The following is a 24,253-nucleotide window of genomic DNA, read 5'->3' as shown; positions in this document are numbered from 1 at the left end:
TTACCTCCCTGAGCTGGCTGGATGGCGCTGGTCTTATACTTACACTCTCTCCCTGAGATGATCAGAAACATCAAATTATTCTCCATTGGAGTTGCCATTCCTCAGGGGAGGGGTGTCCCAACATGTTAGTCTGACTTTCAGCTCGATGCACTGGCAGTGCAAGGGTTGGCTGTATGAGACCAGACATGGCATAATTTGCCTTCTGATAAGCCTGTAAAAGCTGCCTCACATATGATACCACCACTTTGGTTCAGCTCTGTGTTCATGGTAAAATTCAGCCATGTCTGAGGCAGGAGCAGAGGCAAGGAAGTGCTGCAGCAGTAGATCGAGGTGGTTGAAACCTGCTAAATACCCAATCCAGAAGATGAAAAGGAGGAAGAAGGGGTAAAAAGTTGCTACTGTCCAAAAAATGTAAAAAAATAAAGCTGGCAAAGAAAATGGTCAGGAGCAATGCAAACTGCCATTAGCTCCTGCTGAAGAAGTTGAAGTTCTGCCATCAAGCTGGAGAAGGGGCTGTGCTACAAAATTATTGAGAGGAGCGGGATCAGCCCATTCTTAGTATTGTGGGAGATGCTGGCCTGCAGAAGGAAGCGTGTATCTGAATATTAAAAAATTCCATCTGAATTTCTGGTGGTGTTTAAAATGACTCTGTTCTAATTTATATACATTCACAACTTATTTTCACTGAAATTTAAAAATAAAATGATAATAGGTCACATAGTGATGCAACCAAGTCAGGCAAAACAAGCAGCAATCCTAACAATGCTCCTTAATTTTTAACTTCTATGCTGTGGTGCTGTATGCTACAAACTGAACCCAACTGGTCTGGTTTGTTCTGCTTTGAGCTGAAAGGTTGTTCGTCAACATTTTTCCTTAGCTTGCTCTCAGACAAGTCTCCCACTTTAAAAATTACAAAGTTCTGAAACTCTCTGTTACTCCAGGCTCCGAGGAGCCAAAAGTAAAGCTGATTAGAGGATAATGGGCATAAATTGAAATAGTTGGTTCACTGAGGTATACACTTCTCTTGAAGTGTTAAGTCAAGTGCAGACATAATGAAGTGAGAATTTACTCTATTAGTATTTCACAAATGATACATTATCTTATTAAACTTTTTAGCCCAAAAGTATTCATACTGTACCTGAATAGGATAAGCTCTTTGAATAACTATATCGATACACCCAACAGTACCACCTTCACTGAAAAGTGATGACAAGGGCAAAGGAAAAGGTCTGGGATCCTGATGAAATCCTAGTTTGGCATGCCACCGAGCACGTCGAGTACTGTTAGCTGAAATCTGAGTAAATTAAGTGTTTTTAAGTGAAAATGCCACAAACAGACCAAAAAGATCAGTAAGTAATTGAATTTAGAGGGAAAACTCTCGATCTAAAATGTTCTTATATGTGAAACTGAACATATTAAGGGTTTTCCAACTTTTTCATAGTGTGAACCACATCTGAATAGAGAGATATGCAAACTGACGGCCTAATGTATTTTAGTGAATAGTGAGTGTCCATGAGACCTAACAGCCTTATTACTTCATACCAGAATAGAAAGCTCCTCAAATAAAAATATTTCGCATGTCTCATACCCCAGAAACACCTTATGTCCCAAATTCTCCTCTCTTCTTCAAAATCCTTCCCCCAACCTACTTTTTTCATCCCCCTCCCAAACAATGTCTCACATTCTTGAGCAATTTAGTACCAAATTATTTAAAAAAGCATTTAAAGAACACGTCAGCATGTAGTAACTTGATACAACTTTGCTGTATAAAAACTTTCCTTCATTTCCTACCTCTCTTGTATAATATCCTCTATCATGTCATGCCCCATCAAATCTAGACTGCAAACTCTTTGTGACAGAGAATATATTTTTTACTTGCCTGTAAAGCTCCATCTACGCCTATGGCACTGCCGAGATAACTACCACCACCCTCAAAATGCACATCTAATCAAGTTACAGTAATACTTAATTTCACCTTTAACATAAGAGAGTCTGGAGTTTCCAATGGTGTGCACGCATCTTGAGAGCCCACAAGTTCTGCTCCATGTACTATGATCTTCTGACCAACAGTCAGCCTTCTTCCATGTAACAGTGCTTGGAGAGGAGGGTCCAAGAGAGCCCTAACCCCATACCACCCATCTGTAACTTCAATCACTGCTGCTCTTTTTTTGCTTTCCACAAGGTTTTTATTACTACAGATATCAGACATGTTTTCATTTAATGATATGATTTTAGAAACACACAGTATGAGTGTTTTTGCAGCTATATCATCTCTCTCCACTATCTTTTTGATAGCTGATCGCTGACTTTTATCAATTTCCAAATCATATCTACAAAAAAAAAAGGAACAGTGCATTCACAATACACTTAAAAATATACACGGTCTAAGATATTTTCTTTTAAATTAAACAGTGCTTAACTATAACTAACCAATCTATATGACCAAGCCCCCTTGGTAGAAACTGGAACTTCTATATATTTTTGAAAATGTTTATGATATATTTTAAGTATCAAAGGGATGAACTTAAATAACACAAGCATTCAAACAGATTCAGAAACATAAAATTGGTGTGTGCAAAATTCACAGAACTTACTGTGCAGCAAAAACCTTAAATATATTGCTGTACACTTACCTGTATTTTAACTGAAGTAGCACTCTTTCTGGTGTCAAACACCTATTAGCAAACTCCTGTGGATAAGAGATTTCCATAGCTGCCAATTTCCATACAATCCATCTATAGTGGTTGTAGACCCAGGCTTCAGTAATTAGCTTTGGATCCACACCAGGTGTATCACAGAGTGCCCTGCATACAAATTTTTATAATATTAAACTGAACTCCATTTTAAGTTGTTCAAATTTTTTTTTGCTTTGCCGTTCTGGCTGCCCCGTTTTTTTTTTGCTTGGGGCAGCCAAAAAGCCAGAGCCGGCCCTGTATCCTATTTATTGAGGAAATCAGGAATGGCCATTGAATCAGAAAATATGAAAAATGTTGACAAGTAAATAAAATATTTTAAAAATCTTTCTAAAATAATCAAAACCGAAGTTGCAGTGTTTTGCGTCATATGATGTCTTTTGGGTTGTAACTAATTTGCAAAATGGCCAGTAGCAAGGTAAAATATAATTGATTTATAAAAGTGCACAGTAGAGTTACACTGCCTGTGTATATTTTGCTTTTAATTGATCTTCAGAAGGGGCCTGCAAATGGGTAGGGATGGGGAGTGTGGAGGAAAGAGTTATGTTTGCCTCCTTTTTGTTTCTTATGCCTTCTTAGGCAATATTATGTATATTTACAAAATGTTTTGTATTTAGGCTAAGTTGTATAACTATGAACTGGATTCCCAGAATGCTTTGATTTTTTGTGGAAATTTACTTTCTATCAGAAGTTGTATGTTCTGTTAAGGAATGTTACATATAAATTGTGTGCTGGGAGCAGAAAACAGTTCTTTTCTTTACTGTCTAAACTTACTTTACTGTCTACTAATATCTGAAATGTTATTGTTTATGGTTGGTACAACTATCTTTGTATCCTGAAAATATAGGTATGAAACTAGATAAGAAAAAAGGAGTAAAGTGTATTTAATATTCTACTTGTCATAAACAAGTGGACTATATTTATAAGTCAAATTAAGCTCACACTTTGGACAGACTGAACTGTTGCAATACTGTTCCTCTGAAACAGGTAATGTATAAACCCTTCTGTGCTGATCTATCTGATTAATAAATTGATTGAGCCAAGTTATGTGACATTTTGCTAATTGATAATCTAAACCAAACCACTAACAATGTATATAAAAAAGCCCTAAACAGCATATTCCCCCCTCAAATAAGAAAAGTTAGAATTTTTTTCCGCTAGTTGTTTTCCTTAGTAATTTTAGGAATGTCTTGTCTCCCCATTTTTTTTAAATTTTTTTTTTGGTTTGGAAGACTCCTTGGACAACTCACAGTTGAGGATCAAGGGCTTTTAGTCCTTCATCTGAAAAGCAGGGATGTTAAATCCTTAAGAGAACTTTTCAATCAAGTGTTTTAATAAGATAGGTATTAGCAAAAAAACTCACTAATTTTTAATCCGAATAAAAATGAGAAAATGAAACCAAACTAGCTGAGAGGGGTCATCTCCATGTCATAATCTTGCCAATACTGCAGTTATTCAGAAGCTTCCAGAGTGGACAAACCCTGAATTTCTAATGTAGAAAGGAAAAATCCTTCAGGCCTTTCTTATAACTTCAAAAAGGTATGAATGAAAACTGGACCCACTGAAATCAACAGGAGTTTTACCATTGACCTTTGTGGAGTCAGGATCTCACTCTATAAATCCAACTTCCCTTTGAAAGGGAAGAGAGAGTAATAATTGAACTGGAAGATTTGCAAGTTCTCTCACCCATCATGCAAAAAACAAACAACAAAAACCTTCCCCCCTCCCCCCACCTGAAAAAGTCAAAAGATCTCAATCAAAAGATTCAGCAGGCTTCCAGGCTACATGAATCTTGAAAACCACTCCGAAAATATGCTCCTGATTTTAATATAAGTCAACCTTCTATATTCCTATTTGCAGATCACCACAGTGGAGAAATGGACAGATGACCCATTGCACATATTAAGCCTCACATAAATACAAAGGCTTAAAATATTCTTATGTACAATGGCATAAGTAGACTAAAATGTGCATTAATGACCTGTAGTAAGAGAGTAGCTACCATCTTATAAACACTTACTGTGTATACTGGTTTTATCATAGGACGGGGTTATCAAACTTGGTTCGCAGCTTGTTCAGGTCAAGCCCCTGGCGGGCTGCATGATGCTTTGTTTACCTGAGCGTCCGCAGGTACGGCCACTCACAGCTCCCAGTGGCTGCAGTTCGCTGTTCCTGGCCACCGCTTCCCGCAGCTCCCTTTGGCCGGGAAAGGTGAACCACGGCCACTGGAAGCTGTGACCGGCCATACTTGCGGACGCTCAGGTAAACAAAGTGCCTCGCGGCCCGCCTGAACAAGCCGCGAACCAAGTTTGGGAACCCATCATAAGGTAATATCATGTAGTAATATAGGAATAATTTTTTCCTCAAACTCATAATCAAACCTGTAAAATTCTTCTTTCCCTGCCTTTCCCTCATCAGTAGGTATAAGCCATCCTCCATCAGCAAGCTGTATTCCATGTCCAGCCAGTAAATACTCCTTACTGAAAAAATCCTGGATGAGAAACTGGAAAGATTCTGCATTTATGCTGTTAACTTTTATGCAGTGCTTCGAAACACCATACATGTGCAGCTGTAAATGATCAGGTGAGAGACAGCAAAGTAAGAAAAACTATCCGATACAACAAGCATTTCAGCAACCAGAAAATTTTCTTGTTAAATACAGAGTTATTGTAAAACATCTCCTTTAAATGTGTTCAGTTCTCATCTGCCAGGGAAAACTAATATGTAATCCAAGCATAGAGGAGGAACTCCTAACAATATTACACCTCTACCCCGATATAATGCGACCCGATATAACACGGGTTTGCATACAACACAGCAAAGCAGCGTTTTGTGGGGCGGGGCTGCGTGCTCCGTCGGGTCAGCCTCCGAAACGCTGCTCTGAGCAGTGTGTTAAGGGTGGGAGATGGGCGGGCAAGCAGGGTGAGGAGGCGAATGGGGAGGTGAGTGGCAGGCAGGAGGGGGGGGGGGGGAGGCGGGCGGGCGGGAAGACAGTGAGCAGGAAAGCGGCGGTCGGGTGGACACGGGGAGGCGCACCGGACAGATGGTGAGGAGACTAGCGGGGAGGCGAGCGGCAGGCAGGGTGAGGAGACGAGCTGCAGCCGGGAGTGCTGGGCGGATGGTGAGGAGACTAGCAGGGATATTGATTTGTCCCAGGCCCCGCACCCCTCTAGGGACGGCTCCGAGACGCTGCTCTGAGCAGCGTGTTAAGGGTGCCGGGCCAGGGGGTTGGATAATAATATACCTATCCTATACCTATCTCATAGAACTGGAAGGAACCCCTGCCTTCACTAGCAGGACCAAGTACTGATTTTGCCCCAGATCCCTAAGTGGCCCCCTCAAGGACTGAACTCACAACCCTGGGTTTAGCAGGCCAATGCTCAAACCACTGAGCTATCCCTCCCCCCTTAAATTCACATTCACATTAAGGGGCAGAGGAACTCGGGGGGCGGTCAGGGGATAGGGAGCAGGGAGGGTTGGATGGGTTGGGGGTTCTGAGAGGTCAGTCGGGGGCGGGAAGTAGGTGGGGGTCGCACAGGAGGCGGGGCCAGGCTGTTTGGGGAGGCACAGCCTTCCCTACCCGATATAACGCGGTAAGATTTTTTGGCTCTCGAGGACCGCGTTATATTGGGGTAGAGGTGTAATTGGAAGTTGAAGCTAGACAAATTCAAATTAGAAATAAAATGCAAATTTTTCACAGTGAGGGTAATTAACCATTGAAACAATGTTACCAAAGATTGAGGTGGAATCTCCATCATTGTCAATTTTAAAAGAAAGCTTGGAAGTTTTTCTAAAAGATATGCTCTGGGTCAAAGAGGAATTAATTCAGGGAAGCCTTAGGGCCTATATTACACAGGAAGTCAAACTAGATTTTCACCATGGTCCCTTCTGTCTATTAATCTAAAATTTTCACTTATCAAACATTTCTCAACAAAATTTGCATAAACAATATGAGATCCTCAATCAGCAGTAAAAGATTTTACATGGATATTTTTGTATTGTTGAATTGGGCCCTTTTGTCCAAAGTTTACAAAGGAAATGAATATAAACACCAAAGAGTAAAATATTTCAAACAAAACAAACTGCCTAAAAAAGACCCAAAAGATCATTTAAAAGATCATTTTTCTCTATCATAATGGCAAGCTTGTCATTTTAACTAGAAAAAAAAAGGTGGAATAAGAAGGTGGAATAAAATCTGAACGCAATTTTCTACATTCATGCCTAAGAAACCATACATGTCACCTATTAGCTATTACCAGGCTTTTCAGTTAATCATTTCTAAAGCTATCAATTCTCTAGTAAAGCCAAGTATGTTACACACACTGTGGGCTATGAGAAAGTCTTAGGTTTTATAGGAGTGATGTCACACATATGAATTACAAAAAACAAAACCAAACACCACAGCCAATAAGAACAGTGGGATGACTATGAGATTCTGCTCCTTTGCTCTGCTGGGAACAAGAGGGTTCTGATACCAACTTGGCTCCAAGGTAGCAGAAAAGAGGAAAAATCACTAGTAGGATCTCAGCAGAAATCAGAACATGTTATATAAAAGGCTGAAATTTCATTTTAGGATTAACTATTGTGGGTTAAGAGCCATCGCACTGGGGGATTTACAGCCCCTCACTTTACCTTTGTAATTTGCTCTACCCTTATTTTGTAATATAATTTTTGAAGGGCCACAGAGATACAAAAGTTTCTTAAAACTAAAATGACTGCATGTACTAGTTAATTTTTTTTATTGTGATTACTACCTTAGTGAATGTACTGCTGTAATATTTGGCTATAAAATCCAAGGAGTATTTAAGTATTTCACTTAAATTCACTTATTCAAAATTAGCTAGACCTTTTGAATAATACAATAAAGATCCACCTGTTCAATGGAATAAGTACTAGGAGACTTGTCTTCTACAGCAGCTTTCAGAGAGATCCTTTTTGCTGCAGATGTTTTCATGAGATAAAGACTGCCTGGCTGCGGGTGAATATTTTGCCTTTGTTTCTTTCTAATTCTCATCTCTTGCAGATTTCTGGCACAGTGAAGGTTTGCAATAATTTCCATCAAATCTGCTAGGAAAAAAAACACCACACATCAAATCTTGTTTCAATTGTGTGTTAATTTAGGATATGAACTCATTTCAATAAAAGCAAGTGGGTAACAAGCATGATTTTTTTAGCTAGCATAATGGTTTTTAGAATTTGCCATACAGCAAACATACAGAATCAAAACTATTTAAGAAGTATCATTCATTGAAAACATTTTAAAATGTTTAATTCAATGAGTGCATTTCAAAGTTAAACACTTTTATTCTAGCATCTATGTTTGTTTTTGTTGAAAACATTAAAATAGAAAGTAGTCAATCATTTCTGAATCTATAATCTTGAGATTTTAAAAAGAAGTGACCTTTTCCTTGTAAACAATGGGCCTAACTCTGCAAACACTTATAGATGTGTATAATGTATGTATTAGTCCCATTGAAGAAATTTGGACTACTCACATAAGTGAAGTTACACATGCTGACTGGGATTTTCAAAAAAGCCTAAAAGAGGTAAGCCCAACTCCCACTGAAAGCTGACTACCTAATTCCCTTATGCCTCTTGGAAAATGCTGGCCATGAGCGTTTGGCAGGATTGGACCTAAATTTTAAAAACATTGGCAAACAAAATAAAAGTACGTACATACGTACATAAATAAAACATACTAGAAGTGACCATTCTATACAGCGCCTAGAATAATGTATGCTAAACAAAAGTATATAACCAAATGTTAAATGAAATTCAAATAGCTGTCACACAACATATTTTCCAAGAACTGCTGTGTCCAAAGGTATAGCAAGTCCTTGACTGACTTTCAAAATGTACATATAAATGAAAATGCAGCATTATGAATATCACAGACCAAAATCAATCAAATATTGAAAAAAGTTTTTTACTTTTAAATTTCTATTATCTAATGCTCCTATGTATAGGTTTAAAAATAAAAGCAATAAACTCTCAATAATATGCAAAAAGCTTCAAGGTTATATTCAAACAATTACTGCTCACAACAGATAAATGGTCAAAAACGTTTGCCTGAAAATACCTGAATCACCATCTCCATTATCTCCTAAATTACATGCTGTAACTTGGTTGGTGCAATCTTTCTCCTCTGACTGATAACCTTCAGTCTCTCCAGTATTTGGTTGAATTGTGACATCTTTTAGTTCTTTATCTCTATTCATATTCTTATTAATCAATGAGTCAAGTCTTTTGCTGCCATGCTGCTCATCTGTAGAAACATCTGTCTTAACTTTGAAAGGTGGCACAAAAGTTTTGGCAGTTTTGCTTAATACAGGCAGATTTTTTCTTTTATCACTTTCTTCAGCAGAAATCTTATTAAATGGAGTAAAAAAACCTGATGTACCACTTAAAGACTGTCTTAACATATGATGCTGAAAAATGTCAGATTTAGATTTAAATCCTTTAAAACCCTGGTCTGGTATAGTAAGATTAGGATTCTTGACTTCTTGTCGTTCTTTAGTAGCACTGTATAGAGAAAAATATTGAACAACATATAATTGAGCTTGGCTATCAGTAAATTTTCATACAAAACCTAACAAAGTTTGTCATTCTATATAATTTTCTTTCTTTAATCTAGTAGCCTCCCATTTAGTAAATAACTTTCAATTATATTCACATAAAATAATTCTTAGAACTAGCTAATTCTTAGTAATAGCTTTATTACTTCAAAGAAATCAGGTTGCCTAATACATTTTATATCTATGGAAAAATAAAATCTGAACACAGATGTCTAATTTCAATGGAATATTGCAGCATTTTTATATTAAGGCAAAAATGTAAATGATGTTTCAGTATAATTTAAATTAAAATTGATTAGCATTTTTTTAGATAATTGTGTAGCAAATTACTAGTAGTAAGATTAAAATCAATCCACAAGAACATATTCACCCCATATTCTGTGAAGCAGTTCTTTAGAAATAAATCTTAAATTATACTACACGTTTTTTTCTTACCTGAAAGGAACACAAGTTTCAGGTTTTAAAGGAATATGGTACATAAACTTCCTTCTGTCTTTCATTATGCCTAAAAAATAATTAAAACATAGTATGTTTCAATGGCACATGTGATGTTTCTGGAACATATTAGAGATTTTGTGTGTGTGTGTATATATATATATATATATATAAAAAAAATACACACAAGTCTACAGAGTCAATAAACAGTTTTCTTTCCTTTTTTATTTTTTAAGAAAATGAACTGATTTCATATAAAATCCTCTTTGTTTTTAAGAGACCAATATTTAGGTCTCCTTGGTTACCATTAGTGAGTGAAAAGTAAGTTTTGCTGTACTGACAAGTGAGCTCAGATATGCTTCCCAGATCCAAAACCTGCACAGCTACTATTATTGAGAGAGCAGTTCTTGTTATTAGAACTCCCATGCCCGCCTAACAGCGCTCCTAGAAACCAGCAGCAAAGCCTCCTTTGGCATAGATCTGTGGGCAGGTCTACACTACAACCGGGATTGACGCTCTGAAATCGATCCACCAGCGGTCGATTTAGCGGGTCTAGTAAAGACCTGCCAAATTAACTGCAGATCACACTCCAGTTGACCCCTGTACTCTACCCCAATGAGAGAGAGGGATAGCTCAGTGGTTTGAGCATTGGCTTGCTAAACCCAGGGTTGTGAGTTCAATCCTTGAGGGGGCCACTTAGGGATCTGGGGCAAAATCAGTACTTGGTCCTGCTAGTGAAGGCAGGGGGCTGGACTCTATGACCTTTCGGGGTCCCTTCCAGCTCTATGAAATAGGTATATCTCAAAAAAAAAAAAAAAAAAAAAAAGTTAAGTCGACAGGAGATTTTCTCCCATCGACCCCCCCAGTGTAGACCCCGCGGTAACTATTCATGCAGCTGGAGTTACGTAGCATAGGTCGACTTACCGCAGTAGTGTAGACATAGCCTGTGTCTCTTCACCTGCCTGCTGCTAGAAACCCCCTGGTCCACAGGCATTCTTTCTGACTGGCAATGTTAAGCCCTGCTATATTTCAGATTAGCTCAATAGTAGACAGCTTAGAATTTTCACATCTCAGTACTTTAGACACGTGTGAATACATCTTACAGTAATTATTTTTTGTCTTTTGGTCAATTTTATAGCTGGTCTAGCTCAAACTAATGGTGCCAAAGAAATCCTAATACATCCTTTTTAATGTCTACATGAAGCCACTGGGTGGGATGCAAACTGGGGGAGACCACAATCTCACATCAGCATTATGCAAATGATCCCTGGCTTTGCTTCCAGTGCAGAAGGCATAACTAGTATCCTCTCCCAAATATCACAATATGTGGCTGGCTGCAATCAGTACCGGGATTAAAGATAATTGGCAGAAACTCAATCAAGGCAAGATGGAAGGGATGCTAGTAGAATTTGTAAAATGCTTCCAAGAGCTATCTACTGCTATCAAATCACACGCTATTAAAGGAGTCTGCTTCCGGGTCATCAGTTGGTCAATACACTATGGGCGTTTTTATACTCCTCACTGATTCTAAAGTTTCAAGTAACTGCCACTTTGAAGAATGCCTTCTTCCACCTATTAAGTGCTATAAAATTGTCAGATGACAATTTCATCACTGTGATACATGCTTTTGTGACCTCCAGAGTGGATCACTGCAACTTTGTACATCTAGATAGGATGACAGTCCTTAAAAAAGATCAGTTAATCTAATTAATTTGCAGCCTCCCTCCTTACCAACACCAGGTGCCAAGAGCACATCCGAAGAAGTGGGTTGTAGCCCACGAAAGCTTATGCTCTAACAAATTTGTTAGTCTCTAAGGTGCCACAAGTACTCCTGTTCTTTTTCCCAGTGCTTTGGTCACTACACTGACTCCCCACAAAATACCATGTCAGGTTCAAAAGGGAGCTAGATAGAATCATGAAAGATAGGTCCATCAATGGCTACTAGTCAGGATGGGCAGGAATGGTGTCCCTAGCCTCTGTTTGCCAGAAGCTGGGACTGGGTGACAGGGCATGGATCACTTGACGATAACCTGTTTGTTCATTTCCTTTGGGACACCTGGCATTGGCCACTGTCAGAGGACAGGATACTGGGCTTGATGGACCTTTAGTCTGACCCAGTATGGCCGTTCTTATGTTCTTGGACCCAGTCTTCAAGGTCCTCCATAAAAATGTCTCAAGGTATCTAAAAGAGCATCACTTTGGGCTGTTAAGATCTCTCTGCAGCTATGTTCCTCAAAGACTCTTAGGTGTTAATATGTTTTAACTCAGACCTCCAAATTTTTATGTAGAAATAATATACAATTTTACATAAAAATGAACCTATTGGTAAGGTATCCTCATCTTACTGAGGTTGCAGTTTGAGAGTCTGAGTAAGATTTTGATGTACTGGATGTATGCACTGTGGATGATTGCATGTTGGAAGTGATAAATTTTTATTTTTTTTTTTAAATAAAGGTGAGCTGCGAAGATACTTCAGTATTATATTTGTGTGGTAAGGCATCTGATTTCAGGTTAGCACAGATGTTAATATTGCTTAAATGGTATTTCCTTGATTTTTCATGTGTGTTGATGGGAAAAGCGCTTACGCAATCTTAATTCATTAACTTTTTTGTGTTGGTTTATTCAAAAGAGAACTATAAATGGCACTTGATATGACAATTTACTATATCATATATAAACAAGAAAAATAAAATTACCATCTGGAGTGCTTTTTGAAGCTTTCAAACATTTGTGGGGATTCTCTGTTCTGTCAAATTCAGGTAATAGTTGTCTTTTAATTGGAGGTTCTCCTGAAAAATAAATTCCGTACACTAATTTAAAAAAATAATTTTCTCTTAAGTTCAGTATCTCTCCCACTATAACATAGTAGCTGAACTTCTAAATTTATCATTTAAAGAGTTGTGTCAAACTGAAATTAGAAACTTTACAGACCACACTTCCTGAATTAAAATGTCTTTTCCATTTAGTACAGATGTCTTTTCCCACAATTTGGCTTCTTCTATTTAGTAATCAAAGCAAAGAGAAGGATGTAAAATAGCAGAATGCAGTTTGTTTAGGGTTCTGTTATACACATATATCATGCCTGTTTCAAATACCTTGATTATTTGAAATACACCTCTACCTCGATATAACGCTGCCCTCGGGAGCCAAAAAATCTTACCGTGTTATAGGTGAAACCGTGTTATATTGAACTTGCTTTGATCCATCGGAGTGCACAGCCCCGCCCCTCCGGAGCACTGCTTTGCTGCGTTATATCCGAATTCGTGTTATATCGGGTCGCGTTATATCGAGGTAGCGGTGTACTGTTACACTATGTAAAGTGTTTTGGAAAAAATCACTGCCAAAACTGAACATGATAAATAATTTTAAGTTTGAATATAAAGTAAAGAGAGAAATTTTTCAAAAATCTTTAAAGAAGAATATTCCAAATCTGACTCACACTGTTACCTTAGGCACTATTATATATCCTTATTACCATAGTATTAGCAATTCACAAGGTGAAGAGAAATGTTTCCTTAAACCCTCCCAACTAAAAACCAAGGTCAATTTTATAAGAAACTGCTGACTATCCAAACACTTAATTAAAAGACATTTAAACAAAAAGTTTTTATTTACGTTTGCTTTTGCATATCTATAAAGCAGCTTTCCTACAGGGCTAGTGATGTCAGTGCAACCTACACATTGTACTAATGTAGGGAAATAGCCTGTGTATGTGGAAAGATTAGCAAAGTTTTATCAGCTTTGGGGTTTTCTGTTTAGGGGGTGTGACAAAGTTCCCCCTCCACCTTGGTGGGTCCTGCGCTTATTGGCAGATTTGGTCGCCTCAGCGCTCTTCCCCTCTGGTGGAACCCACAGTCCGGGTCAACACTTCCTATGTTTGATCAGGAGTTGGGAGGTTTGGGGGGAACCCAGGCCCGCCCTCTACTCCGGGTTCCAGCCCAGGGCCCTGTGGATTGCAGCTGTCTATAGTGCCTCCTGTAACAGCTGCATGACAGCTACAACTCCCTGGGCTACTTCCCCATGACCTCCTCCAAACTCCTTCCTTATTCTCACCACAGGACCTTTCTCCTGGTGTATGATAACGCTTGTACTCCTCAGTCCTCCAGCAGCACACCCTCTCACTCTCAGCTCCTTGCGCCTCTTGCTCCCAACTCCTCACACTCGCACCACAAACTGAAGTGACCTCCTTTTTAAACCCAGGTGCCCTGATTAGCCTGCCTTAATTGATTCCAGAAAGTTCCTGATTGTTCTGGAACCTTCCCTGTTACCTTACCCAGGGAAAAGAGACCTACTTAATCTGGGGCTAATATCTCTGCCTTCTATCACTCTCCTGAAGCCATCTGGCCTGACCCTGTCACAGGGGTTATAGCTCTTTCTCAGAACTACACTAAATACTATCAAAACATTCTTGTCAAATCAGTTTAAATGGTTAAAACCTTTTCCAGAAGTGATGGATCCTGATGTTTAATTTGCAAACTTTTTTCCTGTCTGGCTCTATTATGTAGCATTGTTGGGAGTGCTTCTAAAACGTCATACAATAGATACTTTGTTGGAGACTTCTTTGTGGACAATATGCCTGATTCACTCCATGGCAATATCTATGGGGGAGCATAAACTACTATAGACCTTGGAGCAAGAAATCCACAGGAAACCCTAAAAGTAGCTTTGGAGAGGGTGTGACTAAGGGCTAGTCTACACTGGCAATGCTAAAGCACTGCTGCGGCAGTGCTTTAATGTGGCTTGTGTAGTTGCGGCAGAGCCGCTGGGAGAGAGCTCTCCTAGTGCTCTAAAAAAACCCACCTCCACGAGAGGCGTAGCTACCAGCGCTGGTGCACTGGTGCTTTACAGCGCTGAAACTTGCTGCGCTCAGGGGGGTGTTTTTTCACACCCTGAACGAGAAAGCTGCAGCGCCGTAAATTGCCAGTGTAGACAAGCAGGCAGGTAGACCTGTAGGCAGGTAGAGATGTCCTAATTCAGACATCCATGTAGGAAGCGCTTCCACCAGTGGAATCCCTATGAAATCCTGCCACAACTGAAAGCTATTCTCCACTGATGAGACACTAAATAATGAAGGTAGAAACACTACCTGTCCTTTTCTGGGGTTGAATACCCTTTAGACACAGCTAATTAGATTTGCAGAGAGAGATACAATTAGCACTTGCCTGCTCCCAGGAGGAAAGGGCTAGCGTTCTGGCCCCCTATGGTGAAAAGTTAGAGTCTAACACAGCTTTCAGGTGACAGCGGTAACTTTCATAAATATTAGCCAAAAAAATCTGCAGCTTTTGAATTATGCTAATTATTAAAGTATGGTTTGTGCTCCATAACAAGAGTCCTGCTCGTGCTCCATCTGAAATCAATGGATAAGTTATCACCAATGTCAAGGAGAGTTTTGACACTGAAATCAAGGAGAGCAGGCTCAAGCTTTAGATTACTTAAAATCAGCTTAAACAAGTTATATTGCAAAGTGCTCTAAATTATTTAGAAATACGAAATTAAATGCACTTACTGGAATTTAAAATAACACCTACCAAGTGAGGTTTTTTCTTCCATGCGTCTTTTCCCAATTCTCATATTTAATGGACAGTTTTTATCAATCTTTCTACAAAAAAAGAGGGATTTTTTTGTATTATTTTCTACTCCAAAATCAGTGAGTTTATCATCTTCCATAAAAGCTTTGGCACTTTCTACTGCTTCTGTTTCCAAGTATTTTTCTGAACTTTGGGAGCATGTAAGATGATAAACATCCAGCTTTGTTTTAGTTGGAGCATTGCATGAAACTGCTTCAGCTTCCATTTCCATCCTACTTAGACCGTGATGCTCTTTTTCAAAAAGCTGAGTCTCCTCTGAAAGTGTAAAACTGTTTAATAGAGTTAGGTGCTTATCCTTCTCACTGTGAGGTGCACACACAGGTATTTTAATATTGTAAATGTTTTGTAAAGGCATTTCAACAGGACAGCTGTTTGTTAAGTCAAGTTCTTCATTATGAGTATCCTGGATTTTGGGTTTTAAAGAGGCTTCATCTACTGCTTTGGTTGCACCAACATAATTAACAGAAGATTTTAGGGCTGTAACAGGATCTTGTCTTGAACTAAGTTGATCTGCAAAGCAGTATTTGCTGTTGGCAGTGTCATCGAACACCTGCTTCACTTTCAGAAAAGCATTTTCAGAAACTAGCACTTGCTTTCCACTTGCTGTGCTGAATCCAAAAGTAGCATTTGAAATCAGTTTGGGGTTTGAAATTTTTTTTTCTTGTGATATTGCTACCTCAGATTTCCTAAGTGCTGAAGTACTTCCTATTCCAACAAACTTTCCAACTTGGTCTCCAACTGAAGATGCATCATAATCACATTTCAGTTCTGATACACATTGTTGATCTGATGAATTATTATTTTCAATTTCAGAAAAGAGACTTCTAGCTTTCTTTAATGAATCTTCTGATAACTGTACAGGTTTACCACTTGCTGTGCTAAAAAAAACATAATTACCTGTAGAAAAGTCTGACTGATGATGATTTAGTTTATTAGGAGATTTACATAGGCCAGAAAATGTGTCATTCACCTGAAAGCATGATGTCTGAGGATTTGGCTCAGACCCAGTATCAGATTTATTTCTATTGTGCTGTAGTGCTTGTTCATCTTCATAGTTGTTCTCATTTACATTGGGAAAATGGCATGTAGCTGAATTATAGGTCTCACTCTTGTCTACATTTGAAGAGTTAGCAGAAGTAGGGCACTTAGCACTGTCCAAGGTCTCAGAGCAATTTGCTGCAATTTCATTTTGATTAGTTTCTGATTTAGTCTCAGTGTTCTGTTTCCTAGATTTATCACAGTTTTCTGAAAACATTTGTCGGACTCTCTTTAGTGCATCATAGGAAACAGCGACTGTTTTACCTCTTGCTGTATTGAATGCAACAAGTCCATCCTTAGAAAACTTTGAATTGGAGCCTGCCACTTCAGTGGCTGAGATTTTCAAAACATTCTTGGCATCCAGAAATTTTAAATCACAGTTTTGATTCACATAACTCTCATTCTGAAAAGTTTCTTCAGAACTAAGTAAGTTGTTTCTGTCTGCAGTGAGACTTACTAGTGGCTGATCCTGAGAAACACTATCCGTATTTTCTGGGAAGCAGTTCACATCATGGCTTGAATCATTTGAATGTTGAAAGTCAGACCCTTTACTATCGTCTTTTAAATGAAAAGAGCAATGTTCGTCCCTGTGAGTTAAGTAAAGGGAATCGTTTTTTATTTTGTTATCCTTTACAGTTAAAATATTTTTCATATTTATGTAAATGGGATGTTCTGCAAGAATATCTGATACTTCTTTTAAATGCAAATCTGTAGCAATCTGGTCATTAGCAGAAACAATTAATGTACTTTTTGAGCCATCATTTTTTCTTGGTGAATTTTCCAGATTTCCCTCTGCAAACAACTTTCTTGCCTCACATAAAGATGCCTCACTTGGGGAATCGTTTTTGCTATTTCCAGTATAAAATCCTAAACCTGACTTTCCAATGGCCACACAAACAGGCTTTTTTGAAAATGAAGTTTCTGAATGTTCTTCAGGTTCTTTGTCCAAATTAGCAGATAAATGTACCTCTACTGAAAGTTTTTTCACAGTTTCAACATCCACAGGTTGTTTAATTAGACTATCATCTAATATCTTTTTAGGTGGATTATCAAGTTCTTTAGAAACAAGGTTACCTGTAAGGTTAAGCATTTCTTGATAATATTTGGGAGTGATTTCTGCAAATAACTCACAATCTTTGATAAAGTCTTTGTTATATTTCTTTTTTTTAAAAGCCTGAATCTCAGAGTCCTCAAAATTACCACTATTATGCTTATTTTCTAGGAAAATATTTTCTTCTGCAAAAATTTGTTTTGCTTTGGTCAAAGATTCATCAGTAATTATAACTCTCTTGCCACTAGCAGTATGGAAACTTGTCATATTGTTCTGTTTTATATTCTTGATTTCAAAATCTGTGTCTTGTTGGATGGAGACTTGTTGATGGTAAGAGCCTATTTTGGATTTGTTTTGGTTTACATTAATGTTTTTTTTTACAGAAGTAGCATCTATTCCTTTCATGTTTACACTATTTCTCATTTCCCTATTGGAATTTGATGAAATATTATCCAGCTCTTTTTCTGTGCACGTTTCAAACAAATGGAGTTTATCCAATGGTGCTTGGGATACTGATATATTACTGCGAGATGCAGTTTGAAAATCATCTAGATTTTTTATCTTTTGTTCATTTTTATTAGGATCCAGTTCTGTTTCATCTGAAATATTTAAAGTTAATATTTCTTCAGTTTTAGACACTTCGCTCAAACATGTTAGGTCTGACAAACCTTCTTGTAAACTATACTGAGACTGAGTGTAACTCTTTTTTTTTTTGGAGATGTTCAGAGTCTGATTCTGGTTTTCACTAGATGACAGACCATTTTCCATCTTATGTCTAGAATATTTAATAACTTTTAAATTATTAATTTTGGTACTACTAGAAATACAATCATTTTCAACAATATTTTTTGTACTTTTCCCCTGATTTTCTTTATATAGTTGCATAAATGTATTAATATTTTCTTCATTATTTTTCAGTGTATTTTGGTATTCAACATTTGCATCTTTTAAACTTTCTCCACAATAGTTGTCTTTTTCTGTCAAACATCCGGAAACATTCCTTCTAGAAGTCATGTGTCTATTAGAATAACCACTTCTGGCATTCATCTCTATGGATTTAAACATCTCACCATCATCATCCAGGTTACTGAACAATTTTGCAGCTCTCATCAAAACCTCATTAGAAATATTCATTTTTTTGCCTCCAGCTGAACTAAACCCTCCAAAATTAGAAAAACTGTCCTGTGTAGGTACTGAAAAACTTGGGACAAGAGGTGTCTTATTTGCATTTCTGTGTAAGTTAGTAGAGGTAACTTCATGGTTATTTTTCTGGAAAATATCTCTCTCTTCTTTTACATTACCCATCATTGTAGACTCTTCATTTGTGTTGGTATGCTTACTGGATTTATCATTTACTCTTTGGACTTCAGTTTCAAAAGAGTCATCAAAATCAGCATCTTGCCACATAGCAGAAATATTCTTCAAGTTAGTTGTTTCATTTGTATCTACATATCCAGACAGTTCAGAGCTATTATTTTGCACCATATTACTTTGCTTTCTAAATTGTGTAAATTCAAACTGACTATTTGTTTCTTCCAGTATGTTAGAAAGTTCAGTAATTTCAGCTTCTTGGCTTGCTGTCAAGGTTCGGTTTAGTTGAGGTTGTTGATTTCTAGGCAAGTTTTGAAGAGATGAATCTGTGCTTTCAGGCAGGATACCTTGTGCATTCTTAGGTTCAACAAGACTTGCCTGTGAATCAAAACCATGGGAATAGTTACTGTCCAATTTATTATCCACAACTGGAGAAATCTTAACATTTTCCTTTGTAATTTGATTTGAAATGTTTTTGATCCCGTCTCTGGAAAAGTCTTCAAGACACTCACCTTCCATATCTTTGAACAACATTTTGCCTTTTGTAATGCTATTTTCAGAGAGTTTTATCTGCTTATTAGAAGCAGTTTGGAAGCCACCAAAGCTTTCATTTAAGCTATGGCCATTAAAACTTGCGTGTCCTGACCATTTCTCTTTGTCTTTTGGGTTTTCTTTTGACTCGATGTCTAAACATAAAGGTTTTTTTGAATATAAATCTTTATCTGATGCAACATGTTTAGAAGGAAGTTTGATCACCTTCTTTATGCAATACTTATCTTCTATATTAGGCTCTGGTTCTTGTGTAATAAAGCCTGAGACTATTTGTTCAGGTCTCATTTTTAATGCAAGCTCTGGCAAGGTAGATTTCTCAGAAATTACTACCTGTAATGAACCACAGTCTTTGCTATCAAACAGTTTTTTGCCACTTTCTATAGTTACAGTGTTTTTGTTAGCAGCTGTTTGAAGCTTATTTTCATCCTTTTCAATTGACTCGGTTTCTTGATCAGCAGCTATAACTTTTGAAAATGGAACTGTATCTATTTTTCTCTCTCTGTTTAAATTAGTGCTAGAATTTTTATATGGCTGAATTACCAAAGGTGGCAGACTTACAGCTTTGCATTCATCTATTGCCAAATGGCCTGTAACATCATTTTTGTCTCCTGATCTGTTTTTATTGCAACAAATACTACTGTTCTTACTTATACCAAGGTTAATTTCATTCAAAGTATCACTGAAGTGACAATTTTTCATAGATACTGGCTCTTGTTCCATTTCAACCAAATGTTCATCATCACTAGACGGCTCTCCAGGTTGATCCTTAAAAATCTGAAGTATAACAGTGTCATTATTTGGATTAACATTCGTATGCACATCCATCTCATCTTTCTTTGGGCATTGAACCACATGTTTAATCCTACCAGAGTCCATTTTGGAATGCTTTGTTGCTAGGAGGCAAGCTGTAGCTACAACTTTATGCTTTACACGCAAAACATTTCTATTGTTTGAAGAAACCACTAAATATTCTTTCGGAGTATTAGACGTTTCTGAGCAATCTAATGATGAAGCAGGCTGATGTTCCCTGCTATTATTTTTTAATGCATCTTTCAAGTCTTGATGTATCATTCTGTTATTGAAAGAACTATTAGGTGAGTTATCTATTCTATCTGCTCTTGTGGCATATTTGCTCAATAGCATGGAATTTTCCTCAGTATCTGACCGCAAATACTTTCTCTCAGCAGAAGAAACCAAAAGATCTATAAGAAAATGAAAAACATTGCAAAATAGTTAGACATGTCAATAAATAGAAGACACAAAGCAGTTCTCACTTATTCAAATAAACTGAAGTTAATTAACTTAGCCCTTAAATACAACTTCGGCCCCAATTCTGTAAACATTTGTGCACATGCTTAATTGTATTACCATGAGAAGTCCTATTGATTTCAAGTGTGTGTTTGCAGGATCGGGGCCTTATATGCTTTAATCATGGTCTGACAATTGACTTTACCATGAACAGAAATCAGTAGCCTTCAGTTAAAATACCATGAGTTGTAATCACAAATCAAGTAATGCTTTTGTTAAAATAGAGGAATAGGTGTTCCCCTTGTGAAGTCCAAGCTCATGGATTCTGTGGTAAGAGCATCACATGAGGCGAGATCCTTAACTCCCCAGTCTGAACTAATTATTTTGGGAAAATTCACAGCTTTTGAAAAGAAATTATGTACATCACAACAGGTGTACAACTTACATTAACCCTGGCAGATTTTTTTTAAAGTGTTTTAGTGCTCCTGAAAGGTACCAGATGGAAAGGTCTGGAGATCCAAGCCTTCTAGCTATACATAAAGGATGCAATGGTAGTACAATGTTCCCCATATTGTTCCACTAATGTTCATCAACCCTGACCTACAGACACTATCTCTAGAATATTCCATGCCCATTCAGTCACCTCTGGCAACAGTGAAAAAAAAGTTGTCAGCTCTGACAATTTATTTGAAGTGGAAACTTTTCTTCTAGAAACTAGACTGAGATCAATACATTTCACATAAGCTAACCAGACTGTTTTCAAATGGTAATATCTTTCTGTCACTATTTATTATCATCAGATCCCATTACCAATCTTATGAATTACAGTTTCCTTCAGAACGATACTTCTTCATCTGAATTGTGAAGGGGAAGTAAGAGGTAAGTTTAATTACAAAAAACGTCAACTAGTGAAAATAATTAGAAGACATACCTTGATCCTCATTATTGGCTGTATCAGGACCTTTAAAGGTACATGATTCAAATTCTGAATGAGATGATGCAGAATGACTAGAGGAACCTGTTTTTATTTCTTTCTGGACTTTTCCCTCTTGATACGGGGAAGCATTGTTTATTGTATAAATAAATCTTTTTGGTCTCTTTTTCAAGCTGGATAGCACACTCGTGCTTTTCAAGCCAGATCTCCTGGGGGTGTTTTCATTGTTTGTTGACCATTTTGTGCCATCAGGATTATTTGGAGTTGAAGCATTACATATAACAGGGTGAGAGGTAACATCAGTTATGGAAGATTTAGAATGTTCCTTTAAATGTTTATGAAAGCAGCTATGGACTTCTGGGTACTCTGTAAAGTTTGTATTTTCCATTAAGGAACTACAGTCTAAAAAGTTAACTTCAGAAACCTTTTCAGCTGCACATCCTTTCACTAACGGTGGATCCTGAACACTCAGAGAGACAGAATGCATTAGAGAGGTTTCAGAGGTTGAGTACTTTTCATAAGTTTTTGTTTCATTCTCTATGTGTTCTGACCAATTGATATTCAACAGCTTTTCTGCTTTTATTAGACTTGAAGTGTTCAGTAAAGATGTTTCAAAAGTACTGAAGTTAGCATGTTCCTTGGTCATAAGTGCTAATTTGCCTTCAGATCTTTTCTTGCTACAGACACTGGATGGTGAATAAGTATCACGGGCGGATATTTTTTCCAGCTGTGTTACATCTAAACCAGATAAGTTCAGCTGAGACCATTCAGAGGTTAAAGAAGATGGCATATCCTCCCTTGTAAATTTTCTATTCTCGTCGGGCTTCTGTATGCTATTATTTGGTATGTTAGTTGTAAATAGCTCACACCTAGGAGAATCCAATTCTCTTTCACACCTTAAGCAAGCATCTTTAAAATTCCCCATCACTTCATTAGTCTGCTGAAGTAAAACAGATGGCATTTTATCAAAGTGTGTTTTCGTAGTCCAGTTGGTTGTTTTCACTTCTTGTAGATGTTTGCCACTAGTATGACATACAGAAAAAACATGTTCCCCTGCATCTGGCATATCTATGGTCATTTCATGCATTTCTCCATCTTCCAGGGCATTTCGTGCCATTTTGTTCCCATCTGACTTAATGGAAACGTGAAATCTATCTTCCAAGCTATTCATCTCACCAAATGAGCCATCTAACATCTTCTCCAGCTCTGTAAATAGTTAAAAAACAGGATTATTGAAAATATCTTAGAAACACTACTCTATTTCTATCATACAGTCTGCAGACTGAATTTACTCCTGCTGTTTCCCTCCCAATACTGACCCTTTGCGTCAGTTTGGAGATATAGTGGTATCCACAGCAGGAGTGCTCTCCAGTGGCCAGCATTTGCTGCTATGGATAGGAGAGAGGAGACAAGGGGCAACAATGCAGATATCTCTTGCCTCCTATGGATTGCAGTGGACCAACAAGTTTTGAGGATGGACCTCCTGGCTTCTTCTACCGGGGGAAGGGAAAGTGTGAATGTCCCATAGACAGAAAAATTAGTAGAAAACTCCACAAGATAAATTTCTGTATTTGTCTCCTATGCAAGTTATACCATGCAGGGGACAATGAAGGACCTACAATTAAATCCAACGTTTTATATTTCCCCCTTCCTTTGGGTCTACTGTTTGCAGTTAATGGAACAATAATTTAACAGGAAAAATGTGGTCTATCATGACCATTCTCAATGCACAATATTATAGCATTAAAAAAAAGATTAGGAAGACAACCACAGGTTCTTCTTTTTATAACTATTTAGGAAGTTTTAAAAAGGTTACAAATCACTGCCCTATAAATATTAGAAAAACAATATTTACAACAATGCACTTATCTTTTTGTTTAGAGAAACATTACAGAATAATATAGTCAACTGTCTCTATTGGCAGGGATATTACCATTACCATATTAAAGAGTGAGCTTCTTTACACCACCCACCACACTTGTTTCTGGGGATTTTGTTAAATAAAGTGAAAATACTGATTCTACTCATACTTATCAAACTAGGTGCGTCTATCAAACATTAATATTAAAAAAATTGGACAGATGTTGGTTTTTGCAGGTGAACATACAAATAAATGTTAACCAAATATCTATGTATATATTTGTCCTTTATTTTGCTTGGTAACTGATGCATTTTTCCATAACAACCTCCTATATATTTTAACCATTCCACTTTCAGTTAGTAGTAGTCTAGCAGCTACTCGCAGATAAGATTAATTTTTCATTTCTTTGAGCATCATTTCCATTAGGAGGTCCCAAGAGAATTAACAAGGGATCATTTTACAATAAATATCCCACAATTTGTAATATTTGATTACGACTCACATCCCAGTACACCTCTACCCCGATATAACACGAATTCGGATATAACGCGGTAAAGCAGCGGTTCGGGCGGGCAGGGCTGTGGGCTGAGGCAGATCAAAGCAAGTTCGATATAACGCGGTTTCACCTATAACGCGGTAAGATTTTTTGGCTCCCGAGGACAGCGTTATATCGGGGTAGAGGTGTACTTTCTGATGACTAGACATGTCCATACAAAGAGTGCATAAAATTACCTCTTTGACCACAATTTCTCCAATATGTATCTCCATTCAGTTTACATTTATTTATTTTAACCTAACACTGAAAGTGTCTTAAAAGTCTTTTTTTTATTACTCCAGAGTGAGGTTCCATGTCCTCTTTTCCATATCAAAGCCCATTCCCCTGGTGTAACTGTCTATCCAAATCCTGTTTCCATGGTGTCATATATGGATATTAGGAAAGTTGTCCGCAAAGACTGATCTCAATTAG

General features: G+C 37.6%; 1 protein-coding gene across 1 annotated transcript in view; it reads right to left on the bottom strand.

Moving 5' to 3' along the window:
- LOC112113030 (breast cancer type 2 susceptibility protein-like) overlaps positions 1-24,253 on the bottom strand; it is an 84,109-nt gene that overhangs the window by 38,222 nt on the left and 21,634 nt on the right. Inside the window, exons 9-18 of the mRNA XM_026653551.1 lie at positions 21,423-22,631; positions 15,232-20,445; positions 12,400-12,492; positions 9,704-9,773; positions 8,773-9,215; positions 7,567-7,760; positions 5,075-5,262; positions 2,634-2,804; positions 1,976-2,330; positions 1,139-1,294 (exon numbers count right to left, since the gene is read on the bottom strand). Of these exons, the coding sequence (XP_026509336.1) occupies positions 1,139-1,294; positions 1,976-2,330; positions 2,634-2,804; positions 5,075-5,262; positions 7,567-7,760; positions 8,773-9,215; positions 9,704-9,773; positions 12,400-12,492; positions 15,232-20,445; positions 21,423-22,631 (8,093 nt within the window). The remainder of the gene's footprint in view (positions 1-1,138; positions 1,295-1,975; positions 2,331-2,633; positions 2,805-5,074; positions 5,263-7,566; positions 7,761-8,772; positions 9,216-9,703; positions 9,774-12,399; positions 12,493-15,231; positions 20,446-21,422; positions 22,632-24,253) is intronic.

This window comes from Terrapene carolina, unplaced genomic scaffold (assembly GCF_002925995.2).
Source record: "Terrapene carolina triunguis isolate 2854851 unplaced genomic scaffold, T_m_triunguis-2.0 Scaffold141, whole genome shotgun sequence".
NCBI classification, from domain to species: domain Eukaryota; kingdom Metazoa; phylum Chordata; order Testudines; family Emydidae; genus Terrapene; species Terrapene triunguis.
This window is presented reverse-complemented; position numbering and strand designations above follow the sequence as displayed.